At 32.8% G+C, this 13,428-nt stretch overlaps 2 protein-coding genes and 1 long non-coding RNA gene across 3 annotated transcripts; all 3 read left to right on the top strand.

Annotated features, from left to right (window-relative positions):
* Positions 1-2,760: 2,760 nt before the first annotated feature.
* LOC111492337 (RING-H2 finger protein ATL13-like) lies at positions 2,761-4,281 on the top strand. Its single transcript, XM_023141644.1, has one exon. It carries the CDS (start codon positions 2,816-2,818, stop codon positions 4,094-4,096), a length of 1,281 nt encoding a protein of 426 aa, XP_022997412.1. The 5' UTR covers positions 2,761-2,815; the 3' UTR covers positions 4,097-4,281.
* Positions 4,282-7,107: 2,826 nt separating this feature from the next.
* LOC111492388 lies at positions 7,108-8,137 on the top strand. Its single transcript, XR_002719861.1, has 3 exons — positions 7,108-7,178; positions 7,460-7,570; positions 8,098-8,137. It is a non-coding gene; the product is annotated as an uncharacterized LOC111492388 (long non-coding RNA).
* Positions 8,138-9,284: 1,147 nt separating this feature from the next.
* Positions 9,285-10,683, top strand: LOC111492378 (RING-H2 finger protein ATL56-like). Its single transcript, XM_023141704.1, has one exon. It carries the CDS (start codon positions 9,524-9,526, stop codon positions 10,040-10,042), a length of 519 nt encoding a protein of 172 aa, XP_022997472.1. The 5' UTR covers positions 9,285-9,523; the 3' UTR covers positions 10,043-10,683.
* The last annotated feature ends 2,745 nt before the right edge of the window (positions 10,684-13,428 follow it).

Raw genomic sequence — 13,428 nt, 5'->3', positions numbered from 1 at the left:
TACTTTCCTTTTTAATATCATTCTAATTTTAAAACCATAAATAAATTGAAGTGTTCATATGACTCAATAACTCAGCTTATTCTAACTATTCAACTCTAACAATAAAAATCATAAATGTGAGTTAGGTTAAATTTTAGAAAAATTAAAAATTCAGGTCAATGGCAGGTTGACATTTTTTTTTGTTAGGTCAACCTAACCATCCATAATTACAACCCAATTCAACTCCACCCTACTTTTAAGACTATCAGGAAGACTAAGAATATGATATAGTGTAACTTGTGAATGCTATAAGATTTTAGTTATTAATGTAACGTATATTATGAACGAATAAGATTTTTTTAAAATAATTAAAAATTAGAGAGCTAAGTTTGATTGATTGTGAACTATACTCTGATTGTTCCCATCTCCAACCAAAAATTTTGAATTGGTCCAAAAGTTTTATTTTAAAAAAAACAACCAATACAAAAAAAAACAATCAATTTCTCAACAACCTTAACAAAATTATGTGTTTTTTTATTTAGTATATAATATAACATAGAGAAAATGATGGAAGAGAGAATCCAAAGTAGACAAAACAAGTAAATGCAAGACAAACATCACCTCGTAAAAGATGAGAGGGAGAGAGAGTACACATCATTTTTGAATTTTGAATCTAATGGTCCATTTTAAGCCACATTTACCATTGAAGCTCCATATATTCTTTTTGCTTCCCTAATATAATTAGGTTTTGTTGGATAATTGTTTGAAGTAGAACATACGTTTACTAGATATCGAAAACATAACATATGAACGAAGTCATGACCCTGCATCAAACGTCATCAATCACCATGTGTCACGATCGTTCAAGGCATGTTGTTTGTGGTCGTGTGTCGAAAGTCCTAGTCTTATTTGTCTAGGGCATGTTGTCTATGATTGCATGCCCATTCCAAACTCTTTTATTTGCTTTTATGTGTAGGTAGGTCATTACTATTCTTATCATGTAATTACGGGAGTGTATGATTGTTCACCCAAATCATGTCTATGCCTACAAGTGCTAAAAAGCCCCAAAATGTACTATAGGGCATGTGACTAGCTGTCAATTCTTTTTATACTCGGTTCTATGCTATTAAAGTTGTGATTGTTGCTTATTCTCTTTTAGATTATAACATTACTTTCTTTTAAAAAAAAAAAAAAATCAATGCATTTCCTCACTCATGTTTTATAAAGTATTTTATCTTAAATGTGATTTGAGACTCGATCATGCGTCAAGATTGTTTGTAAAATTTAATTTTTGCATGACTAACTTGTTCATCGTTTATAACAAATACTGCACAATCATTGTTCTGCTTCTACAAGAGTGCAATTGTGACACCATGCATGTTCTTATTCTTACTTGAAAGAAAAATGTTACGGAAAAGACCAAGTAATATAAATTTTTCACTAAATGAACCCATTATTAGAGTTGGAAAATGCAACCACAGGCAACATGAATCATGGCATTCCTTCCTAGTAGTAAGACCTAAAACCTTGGTTGTGACCTCTAGTTCTTTCATGTTCTGGGTGTGTATCACTTCCATATATGCAGTCTTATGTGCACCTCTTTCGTACATCCATGAACCACCTGACTCATACCATTTTTTTTTAATTCCTTGGTCTCATTGGGAACACACTTCTTTCGTGGGAAAGCGGTATCAGTTTCATATGCACAGACACTAAACTAAATGTTAAATGAAGGTAGGGACCCTAGAAGAGTAACCGAAAAAAGAAAACACAAGTATTTCACACTTTCTTGAATCACGCACATACATGGAGTCCCACCATTTAGAAAAAAAACATCAATTTCAAAATATGATGCAACATTGTAAACATTTCTTTTCATGTAATTTAATCTACAATCACATTCACTTTTGGTTACAGTAAAGATCATTTATGAACGACTATCAAGAGACCGATAAATCGAAGTATAAACACAAAAAAAAGATATCCCATTCTTGGTCCAACGTATATTTCATAGAAGAATATGATAGAAGAAGGGAGGTTAAAATAAGGAAAAAGACATTGTTGTTTATCTTTTTGGAAGGTAAATAAAGAATTTCATTGATTTTCATACACAAATTTCTTCGTTGTATTTTAGTTCCTTAAAAGTCAACCAAAGTTCCCTTATTCTTTTATCCAAACCATTCTACTTATTACAATTTGTTTTTATATTATTAATTGCATGTTCGTGACAGAAGGTTGCCATGTTAAGTCAAAAAAAATGAATAATCTCAATTTGAATTAGAATCAAATTCATCTCGATCATATTAAACATCTGGTGCCATAGGAATTATACAAAAAGAAATTCAAAAGCTCGACATGCGAATGAGTTGAGTTTTTCTCAATCAAAATGAACAAAGATGGCTTCAAAATGATTGATCACGGAGTAAATATAAGTACCAAATTCATTAAAGATCGAGATAGTGTGAGATCTCACATCGGTTGGAGAAGGAAACGAAACATTTTTTATAAGGGTGTGGAAACCTCGACCCATTTTAAAAACATTGAGGAATAGCTTGAAAGAGAAATCCCAAAAACGAGACCATTTATAAACCTAGAATACATTAAAGTATGAAAATTAAAGTATTGAGAATATATATAATTCAAATCAAACGGTCTAATTAAGCAAGATTTGTTTATGATGTTAATTGATTTTCTTATAATTTTCTTTCTATGATTGATCTATTTGTTGTTATCTGTCAATCTGGCACCATTTATTTCCCCTCCTCTTCTTCAGCCTAATATTTTAATTTCATCTTCTTTCTCCAAATGGGTCTTTCAACCTTCTAAAGATTCATCAATGGCCGCTCTCTCTGAACCCATTTCTGCACTTCCTCCGCCGCCGCCACCGCCGGAGACCACATCGGACGGGGGTTTTCGTATAGACAAAGAAGTGAGTCCCACAATTCTCTTAGCCATAATCATCCTCGCCATAGTCTTCTTCTTCTCTAGCCTCCTCCATCTCCTTCTCCGATTATTTCTCAGGCCTCAAAACAGAACAGACCCGGAAGATATTGCCGTCGGCGACGGCGATACCTCCGCCTTCCAAGGCCAATTACGGCAGCTTTTCGATCTTCACGACGCTGGAGTGGACCAATCCTTCATCGACACCCTCCCTGTTTTTGTCTACAAAGCCATAATCGGTTTGAAATTAGACCCATTTGATTGCTCTGTTTGTCTCTGTGAATTTCAGCCAAACGATAAGCTCCGATTGTTGACCAAATGCAGCCATGCCTTTCATATGGACTGCATCGACACTTGGCTGTTGACACATTCCACTTGCCCTCTCTGCCGTGCAAGCTTGATTTCAGATTTCGCCGCCATTAATGGCGGATTCACGTCCCCACTTGTTGAGGTTCTTGAATCTGCAAGTAACAGCTCGAGAGAAATTGGGGACGTTCACACCGGTTCCTTTCTGGGTTTTCTTGGAAATTCCAATTTTGCTGAACTGAAACCAGAGGAACCTCCGGCAGAGGCGGCGGAGAAGGTGGTTCCGATTAAGTTGGGAAAATTCAAAAGCTTGGAGAGATATGGAGAAGGGAGTAGCAACAATGGCAATGTGGATTCAAGAAGATGTTTTTCAATGGGTTCATTTGGGTATGTAATGGACGAGAATTCGTCTCTGCAAGTTCCGATCAGGAAACGCGCGGCGAGGAAACAAGCGATAAAGAAGAAAAATCTGCCATTAACGCCGGGCACTCGAGCGGCGATGTCAGAATGCGATGGCGAATCGAGACGAGAGTTCAATTTCATGGAAACGAATCGGAGAGTCGAGAGTTTCCGCCATGGGAGCTCGAAGGAGAGCTTTGAAGCGAAGGTCGTCGGCGCCGGTGTCGGATTGCCGGTGACTGATTTAGCAAGAAGAGCATTTTCGTTTCATTTTCCGGCAAATTGGAACCGACCCAGATCGGAAAATTGGATGGGAACGATGGATGAAGAGAATCAAAGAAGAAATAGCTCGGAATTTATTGAGAATCAACCGTCGTTTGTGAGAAGAACATTACAGTGGCTGATGGGGAAGAACAACAATAGGATTGTTCATTCATGTTCTACACCCAACGATTATGATTCAAACTCATGATTTTCCATTTCTGTTGGTTGAATTTAGTTTTCTCCATTTTCTTGAGGAGTTTTGAGTGGAGAAATTAAATGTGTTCAGAATTGTTCATGGACGATGAATTTTTTAGTACCGAAAAGAACAAAAACATGACCATTTTTGGGCAATTTAGAAGCAAAATTCCATATATGTTGGGGAAGGGAGAGAATTTGGGGATATTTTGATAATTATTTCATAAATAAATTTTGGATTTTAAATTGTTTATGGAAATTGAAAGTTTGGTAACCTATATGAATGGAGAATCATAATTTTACCATAAAAGCAGCTACCTTATATTGATTGGATTATATTATTTTGAATAAATGAGATATAAGCTTTAAATTCTTAAGTTTGTTCCACTCAACTCAACATTTCAATACATTTCCATCTTTTTTAAGAGTTAGGTTGAGCTATGAGCACTGAAGAATTTTCATATTTGATTTTAAAGATTATCTAATTTTGTTGTTTATTTAAATTTAGAATTGAATGACCAAGATAAAAATATTTTTATGCTGAGGTAGATAAGGGTGTACACGGTTCCGTTACAAATTTTTCTTGTACTAATATTGTTATAAGTCAAATTGTAACTCTACTTTGGATTGGTCGGTTTGACCTGATAAAAAAAATGTCTAACCTATAGACCGAACCAAATTTTAAATATTTTAAAAATTCAACTCAACCCAAATCTAGTCTGAGTTTGGATTATCGGATAATGTGAACACCCTCAAATTATTTGAAATATTTTAGTTAAAGGAACGATTTTGAATGAGAATTTTGAATTGAGAGCAAAGGTGGTCCATTGGCAGAAGAACATAATATAAGAGGGGGAAGGGTAGCTGTTGCATTCAATTTAGTTTTGTGAGGTATTAATGTGGTGATGGTTAAAGTGACCATTTCAAAACAGTTGGAATCACCAATTTTAGATTTTATTAATCCCACCAAACTTTTCTACAACGCAATAAATATACAAAAACTCCCTTTTTCAAATTTTAGGTAATAGATATCTTAAATTTAAAAGTATTATCAAGTTTAAATCACGAAAAAGTCGACATATTGTAACTTGTAGGAGCATCGAGAAAATCTGATACATGTTGTTTATGATTGTTTATGAGGATGAGTTCGAATTTCATCAACAATCTAATACATGTTTGGTTTGTGTAAAATTGTACGAGGCCATAGTACTAAAAGAAATGATTGGGGTAGGGTATCATGTTTGTTGAATCGATCATCAGAAGAAGAATTAGGCTAAGGGAATGATAAGAATAATTTCAACATATTGTTTTTTCCACTCAATAACCATTGTTAATCAAACTACTACCTAAGTAGTTTTACAATGGTCTAGCATCGAGATGATTTAAGAAGTGGTATCTCTAGGCACCCGAGGGTCATTGTATATATCGATATTTTCTTTCATGCCCTCTTTTCAGCTTCTTCCTTTAGTGGTCAATTCTCTACCCCACAAAATCTCTCTCCACAGATAACGTGGTCATCTCCCTAATTCTATATAGAAAGACACAATAGAAAAGAAAAGTGTTAAAATTCTCTATTTATAATCAAATAAATTAGGAATATGGGAAGAATAATAGATGGATACAAGATATTTGCCTATAATAAAAGGGGAAATATGATAGGTATAGTAAACAATAATGTGGGCCTATAATATAAGATCAAATATGATATATATGGTAAACTATAATTCATGACTAAATATCCTTAAGATAGCTTTCAAAATTTGAGTTAAGAGACCGTCTTTTCTACTTTAAGATTTATGAAGTGTGTTTTGTAATCAGACCTTGTTAAAAAAGTAAATATTTCTTAATCCTAACTCATATCTATCCTTAAACAATGTGACACCCGAGTAAATGAGGGTTACATGAATAAACCGATGACCATGTCTAAATAATAGCAATCACGAGGATAAGATGGCTAAAAAAATGCTTAAAAGAATTGATGTTACTACCTATACCAACAAGGTGCACCTTCTTTTTTGGTGGCTCAATCATGGAAACTCCATTATTAAGCGTATTTTGCTTGGAGCAATTTCACGTTAAGTGACTTCTTGTGAATTTTCCTAAGATAAAAGTGAGTTAGGACAAAACATGTTAGAAGAACTTGTGTTTCCCTGTGGGGATAGTCTTCACTCTTAGAAGTGAGGAGTACATAATGTGATCATGCTGCAAGTAATGCAGAGAAATGTCGGGGTTATCAAGTGTCGAATTCATATTCCAAATCCTGATCCGAATCTTAGGTGTGGGTCATGACAATTTGGATTGTAAATCTTTATCCAAATCCAATCGATTCAATGAATTTTACGTTCCTTTTTAGAACTCCCCCCCAAAAATTTTCCATCAACGGTTTAAATCGTTTAAGTTCACCACAACAACCAAGAGGGAGCTTAAAGCAACTAAGAGAAGGCTGGAATTGTCTATGAGCATTGGCGATTATTGTGACATGGTTGGCTCAACACACATCATATGTTTGAGCGTGTCCATGGTGTCACGGCCTTCGCTGGGTCTTCCTATTTCGATTATGGTGACTTATTTTTTTATGATTTTGAAAGAAGTTTAAAGTAAGACCATAAATGTCTTTTACAAGATTCTTTGTTTCTAACTTAAGGTATTAATGTACCTCGATCAACAACGAAAAATGTCCATAAAGTTTTATTAAATAAGTGATAGGATGTCTTTGACCGAAACGAGGACAATAAGGATCGATGGATATAAAATTCAAAACTGTATAAAGGCTAAGTATTGTGGACAAAAACATGTTTGAATATTGTGGTTGGTAAAGGGTAGGAGGAGGTGAATTATTATCACATAACTTATTGGGAAGAATCATGGCATAACCATATAGGGAGACTTATAAATGCACCAAATTAAATATTATTTGAAATTTTAAATTAGGATAGACACGACATATAGATGACGTGTAAATTTAAACACGGTATATATTCTAGCCAAGTTAAGTATTTTTTTTATGCCTCTTTCAAGGTTAGTAAGAATAAGAGTGATACCATTTACATACGAACATGGTGCCAACCTAACAAGACTTAGAAATTATAAAAGTGGTATGAACTTATCTATAACTTAAGACGTTGCTTGTATTTGCATTTTTCGACACTATCAGTAATATTACTTATTGGGTTTTTTTGGGCAAGAACAAACTTTTTTTTTTTTTTTTTTAATGTTGTTTCAATAGTTTTTCTTTTAAATCATACTTAACGCTCCATGACAGAAACGGCAAAAGTTTTGTGATTGAAGCATTCCATGCTAAATTAATTGTCATTCTTTTGATAGCATTGTGAAAATCTGATATCTAAAGAGATACAAATATTGTGAATTCCGATAGCGTGAATGTACGCTAGTCGAAAACCAGGTTAAGGGGTACATGTGCAAACTTACTTGAGGTTCATGTGCACATATGTGGGCCGCGTAAAGAAATACTACACATTCAATTATGGTCAGACTGAAAATAGAGAACAAGATCATGTTATGATATTTTATGAAAGAATAGGTCACAACCATGATTACATGCGATTTCATTAGTGGTTATTTATTAAGTATTTCTTAAAATACTTGAGCCACGTGTCATTTTTACTTTTCAAGTAAAGATAACACACTTTTGCATTGATAAGGACATTGAGATAACAACTATGGTGGAGAACTGAACCAAGAATTCTTTGTCTTTATCATCAATCGAATCACTGTTCGAGACCCAGGATTCTATTTTATCATCAATCCAATCACCGTTCCCACGAAAAAACCATTGTTCAACTCTTTGACGATAACTCCAATGATCTAATTGTTGAATCAGTTGAGACTTATAATAATTTTTATAAGAAAAAAAATAAGTGTTTCTTAAAACATTGTTCTCTTCGTTCATGTATTGGATCTCATCAAAGGAAAATAACGCATTTAATAAATGATTGTTTTTACCAAAAATTCTTATAGAGTTTTGAAAGAAACACTGAATTCTCTTTCGAGTAGGCGCTGAAAGGAGAAGGAAGGCTGGAACGCCAAGGTTGAGATAGATGCATTCATGTTGTTTAGTTAGATCAAAATCAGTGTTAAAGTTATTTATTTGGACTCTATAATTCTAAACTTAAAACTAAACAACTTAATCAAAAGAACAAATTCAATCGAATTTGATGTTCTTTATTTTATAATTATTTTAATATTTAATGTATCAAATGCTATAAATATATTTCTTTTCCTTATATATATATAGTTATAATGTTGTAAATATTAATTTAAACATTTCTCGATAAATATACTATCATATAAATATAGAGTTGTACTCTTATGTACTATAAGATAAGTTGCATTTATTGATATAATTATTATAAGCAAATCGATCCATATAAATTAACTGGAAGCTATGATGTGTGAGACTTCTCTCTACCAACTGGGTGTCAATTCTCATTAGTTGAGATAAAGTTTTAAAGGATTTTTGCTTATGCAATATCATTATGTACATACTTGTCTGACCTCATTAGATACTCAGCATCTTCCAAAATATTACTTTTCAAAAAACAACAATAACGTATGAATCGTGTATCGAAACATTCACTAATCAAGTCGGTGAAATTTACTTACGCTAGGTCATGAGTTTAATTTGTATATATATATATATATATATATATATAATTTTTCTTTGTTATTTATGATAATTCCCTTTAATTGTTTTTCATATATGAGTTTCGGTTAAAATTAATTTCACGAACTTTTATAGTAACAATCTTTAAAAAAAAATCATGATAAATGATAAATTTTGATTCATATTTGATACTTGGTGTTCTTCATTTTTTGTAAATATAACAATTTTTATAACAATTTTTAAAATAATAGGGTTGATAAAAGTTCTCACCCATGAATCAAACCAAATTTTCAGTTCTTCGAAAACTCAAACCTTCCCAAGTCAAAAAAAAAAATTATAACCCATCAACTCTTAAGGTTTGAAATGGGTAGTTGTAGTTATTCGAATCATCAAATCATGTATACGCTACTATTTTCAACTCATGACGTTTGGTTCAATTATCAATTTCAAGAAAGAAAAAGAAACTAGACCAAACCAAACATTGTCTTGTTGAAGAATGTTAGGAGAGAGTCTAATGATCATGGTTTTATGAGTAAAGAATACATCTCCATCTCCATAGTTGTAAGGCCTTTTGAAGAACCTAAAAGTAAAATTGTACAATATCTTATCATTGTGAAAGCGAAATATAACATTTTTTTAATAGGAAGATTGGATGGAAGACCAAAGTCAATAGGCCCTGCCTCCCACAGCCTTCAAAACCCATACGCTCACGCTTTCCATTCCCATACTCCTTTTTTTCTCCAACTCATACATCATCGCCCATATCCCAAATTCCCATTCCCCAATTTCTCATCCGCCGCCGCATAGCCATCCCAAATGCCCCTTCAAGATTCCGCCGCCGGGAGCGGCTACCCGCTTCCCCACCCACCACCGCCGCCGAAGCCAGAGGCTAAACTCCTCTCTCTGCTTCTCAAGGTTACCGTCATGATCTTCTTTACCACCCTCTTCTTCGTCTTCCTCGGCCTCGCCACTGCCCTCCTCCTCTTCCACCTCTGCATCGCCAGCGCCCTCCATCGCCGCCGTGCCCAATACCCCGATTCCTCATCTGGGTTCTCCCGTCGTGACCTCAAAAAGCTCCTCCAGTTCCAATTCTCTAATGGGGTCAATCCCCATTCCCAAATTGATTGCTCTATTTGCCTCGATGGGTTTAGAAAGGGTCAGTGGTGTAGAAAACTTGGTGGGTGTGGCCATGTTTATCACCGGAAATGCATCGATTCGTGGTTAGTTAGGGTTTCTACTTGCCCCCTTTGCCGCCGCTGCGTTCGATTGGATATGGAAGAACATAAAATTAATTGTGTAAGCCCTCGCAACTATGAGATTTTTTATGCTCTGTAACCATAACTCTTGTTTAGTTTCTTCTTGTTTTGGCTCTTTTTCCCCCTTATAGATGTATATAAGGTTTTCTATTTGTTGGTTCTGATATTGCTCTGTTTTCTCTGTTTCTACGATGCTTTTGCTTTTGGTTCTTGTTTTTGTTCATTACTTTTGAGATTCCTTTTTGAATTAATCATATTCAAACCTCTTAAAGATACAATGAATTAATTGGACTTTTATTCTTTACTTGTGAGCTGAAATTTTTGTGGAGAACAGAGGTTCTAACTTTTGACGAAAGATATAGAGTTGAAATGTTGATTGAATTGTGATTGGAAGAAAACTTTTGTTCAAAACTTAGAATTGGTCCCAAAACTAAATTGCGTGGAAAAGTGGTGTGGTGTGAGTATTGGTCATCAAGTTTGAATATTGACTTGTTCTAGTTATGATACCCATTTATATAGAGTTTACCACCTTGGGGACCTGTCCAAAATCAACCCCAAAATGGCCTAACATTAAGAATGAGGGCGGCTTTGAGATGTCTTTTGAAAAGTATTTATAATATTCGTTAAATTATGTCACGTGTATCTCTTAATTTTAATACATCTTATTAAAGTTATTTACATGTTATTTTTCTCTTATAAGATTATCTCAATCATTGGTTTCACATGACTTGCACGCACGTACCTATTATACGAGACCATTTATTACTAGAGATGAGTGGATGACTCTCTAACCGTCTCCATATAATTATAATCGTGTGAGAGTGACTCTGGTTCTTTTGAACTGTCTTAAAATTATGTGGATTGTGGACTCTTGTTCCTCAGCGGATAGATGGAGATGCTCTAACAATCTCTACATAATAACCTATTGCTCCTGTATATCAAATGTATCTAAGGCACGACCGTATATCATTAAGCTCATTTAGTACTCATGTGGACCATGTCTATTGAGACAATTTCACTATTAAAGATTGACATACGATCCTTTAATAGTCCTCAAGTTGTATAATCCCTTTGTGCCTCTACCATGAGGACCCTTATCACTCGAAACAAGTTCAGTATCAAAGATTAGTTAACTACTACAACGAGGCCTAAGATTAGTTAACTACTACAACGAGGCCTATATACATGAGCCACAACCCTAAACATCTTATCATGCTTCCAATTCCAAATAAATGGAAAATTTTGGCACAATGAAAATTAAAATATTTAATATTTAATATTTAATAACTTATCTAAAAAGAATTACCTTTTGAATATTTCTATGTCATTCTTTTTAGATATTTTATTTTTCTATAAAAAAAAATTCTTAACTCTTTTTAACGCTTTTTCCAAAGAATTTAGACTATAATTTCATAAAGTAATATTTGATTTTGAATTACTTGTTTCAATTAAATATTAATAAAAGTGTAACATTTTCATTATTTTTATTTTAAAAAATTATATTAGTGAAATTTTTTAAATTAATACGACCCTTAAATTTAGAGTTCAATTTGTCACCTTTAGTTTTAGACTCAAATCGACATTGACTAACAAATCAACATTGACTAACGATATGTTGATTTTTGACCGTCTACAAGAATTTTAGATGTTGGCAATGTTGTTTTTTTTTTCTATCAATTTAAGCAAGCTCGTTGGAATAAATAGAATTGTCAACTATTTGTATTAATTACCGAAAAAGTCAATATCTTGTTGACATATGTACGAGAGAATAATTTTGAATTAGAGATATTCATTTCACCTGTGAAGAGGTGGGGTGGGAGAGAGATTTATTGATTCCATTCGCTCGCTCTCGATCCTCTGCCCAACTTTTTATATATATATAAATAAATAAAGGGTGAAAAATTACATTATTAATTAATTAAAGTTTATTAACATAAACATTCTATTATATTTTTTATTATAAAATGTTAGTAAATTTATTATGCTGTTTTAAAGTTTGTAACAGACCTCAGGTAAGAAAATGAAAATTATTCATGAAAATTTTTGAAAAAATATTAAAATTAGTTTTTTATTTTGTTTATATTAAATCTAATCCCCACGAAAATAATTAAAAAAATTTATTAGTAGTCTAAGTTCACCACTAGTAGATATTGTCTGTTTTGACTTGTTGTGTATTACCGTCAACCTCACAGTTTTAAAATGCAACTACTGGAGACAAGTTTTCACACATTTGTAGATAATCTTTTCGTTCTCTCTACCCAATGTGAATATCTCACTAATATCAGTTAGATGTCACGGCCATGCTCGTCCAAAGCATGTTGCCCGTAACATCTTGCCCATGGCCGCATGCCGAGGACACAAGACTCATCTCTACCTCCTCGATCCTCTCATCCAATTCCTTCAAAACGCCTCCATCCCAATCTACATATATTAAAAATTCCCTCAAGTTGCGTATTAAGTTATTGGAAGAATTTTAATAAACCAAGTAAACCAAGTTAGGTGGGATGCACGTATTTTTAAATATACCAAATAATGTATCAATTTGTTTATTTTTTAATAAATTTGATAAAAATTTTGAAATTTTCGACTTCCATCCATGCAATTTATTTATCCGTCTAAGGTGAATCTTTGCAAAATAATTAAATAAACATCTTCGAAGATATAGAAACTAATATGACACTTCAATGTAACTTATAAGAAACGTTTTACTACGTTGGGTTGGTCAACATTTTGACCGACATCGAAAACTTATTTTAAAATTTTTCACAAAAAATAAATTCAAAATTAATATTTACAAAATAAAACTAAGTATGGGAATCAATTTTACTTTATTATATTATTTCAAACCAACTAAAAGTCAACGGATTTTGTTAGGTGAAAGTGTACGATATTATTCTATTATATTGATTTCCAATTCTTGATTTCTAAATGTATTAGCATATTTATTTTTATAACAAAATAAATCTCACCAAACATATTATATGAAATTTAATCCAATCAAATTATTAATTAATGTATTTTATTTTTATAACTTTACACGCTAACTATCACGAACATATTTCAACCGAATGTTTTTTGCTTTTTATTTTTTTAATAAAAATATTATCGATGATATAATCTAATCCTTCGTAGTCTTGTTTAAAAATTCAAATATTTGACCGTTTAATTTCGTGGTCTCGTTTTCTTGTCACATTTTGTTAAATTTTCAATGTTGCATTGAAAATGTCGAATCATATATCGATACTGTTTAAATTATAACCTTAGATGATCGTATACAGACGTCAATTAATTTTTTTTACAAACAATGACGTAATTTCCGTTGAATTTAGTACACTAACTAGTTTAGGTCTACATTTTCGGGAATTCAATTACAAGTTTAAAACTATAATTTTGAAGTTGGATAAAATTTGAACCTAAAGATATTTGATCAAAATTAGAATCAACCCCTTCTTATTAATCAAAATT

Source organism: Cucurbita maxima, unplaced genomic scaffold, assembly GCF_002738345.1.
Source record: "Cucurbita maxima cultivar Rimu unplaced genomic scaffold, Cmax_1.0 Cma_Scf00017, whole genome shotgun sequence".
In the NCBI taxonomy this organism is placed as follows: domain Eukaryota; kingdom Viridiplantae; phylum Streptophyta; class Magnoliopsida; order Cucurbitales; family Cucurbitaceae; genus Cucurbita; species Cucurbita maxima.
Note: the sequence above shows the minus strand (reverse complement) of the source record. Positions and strands in the feature narration are given on the sequence as shown.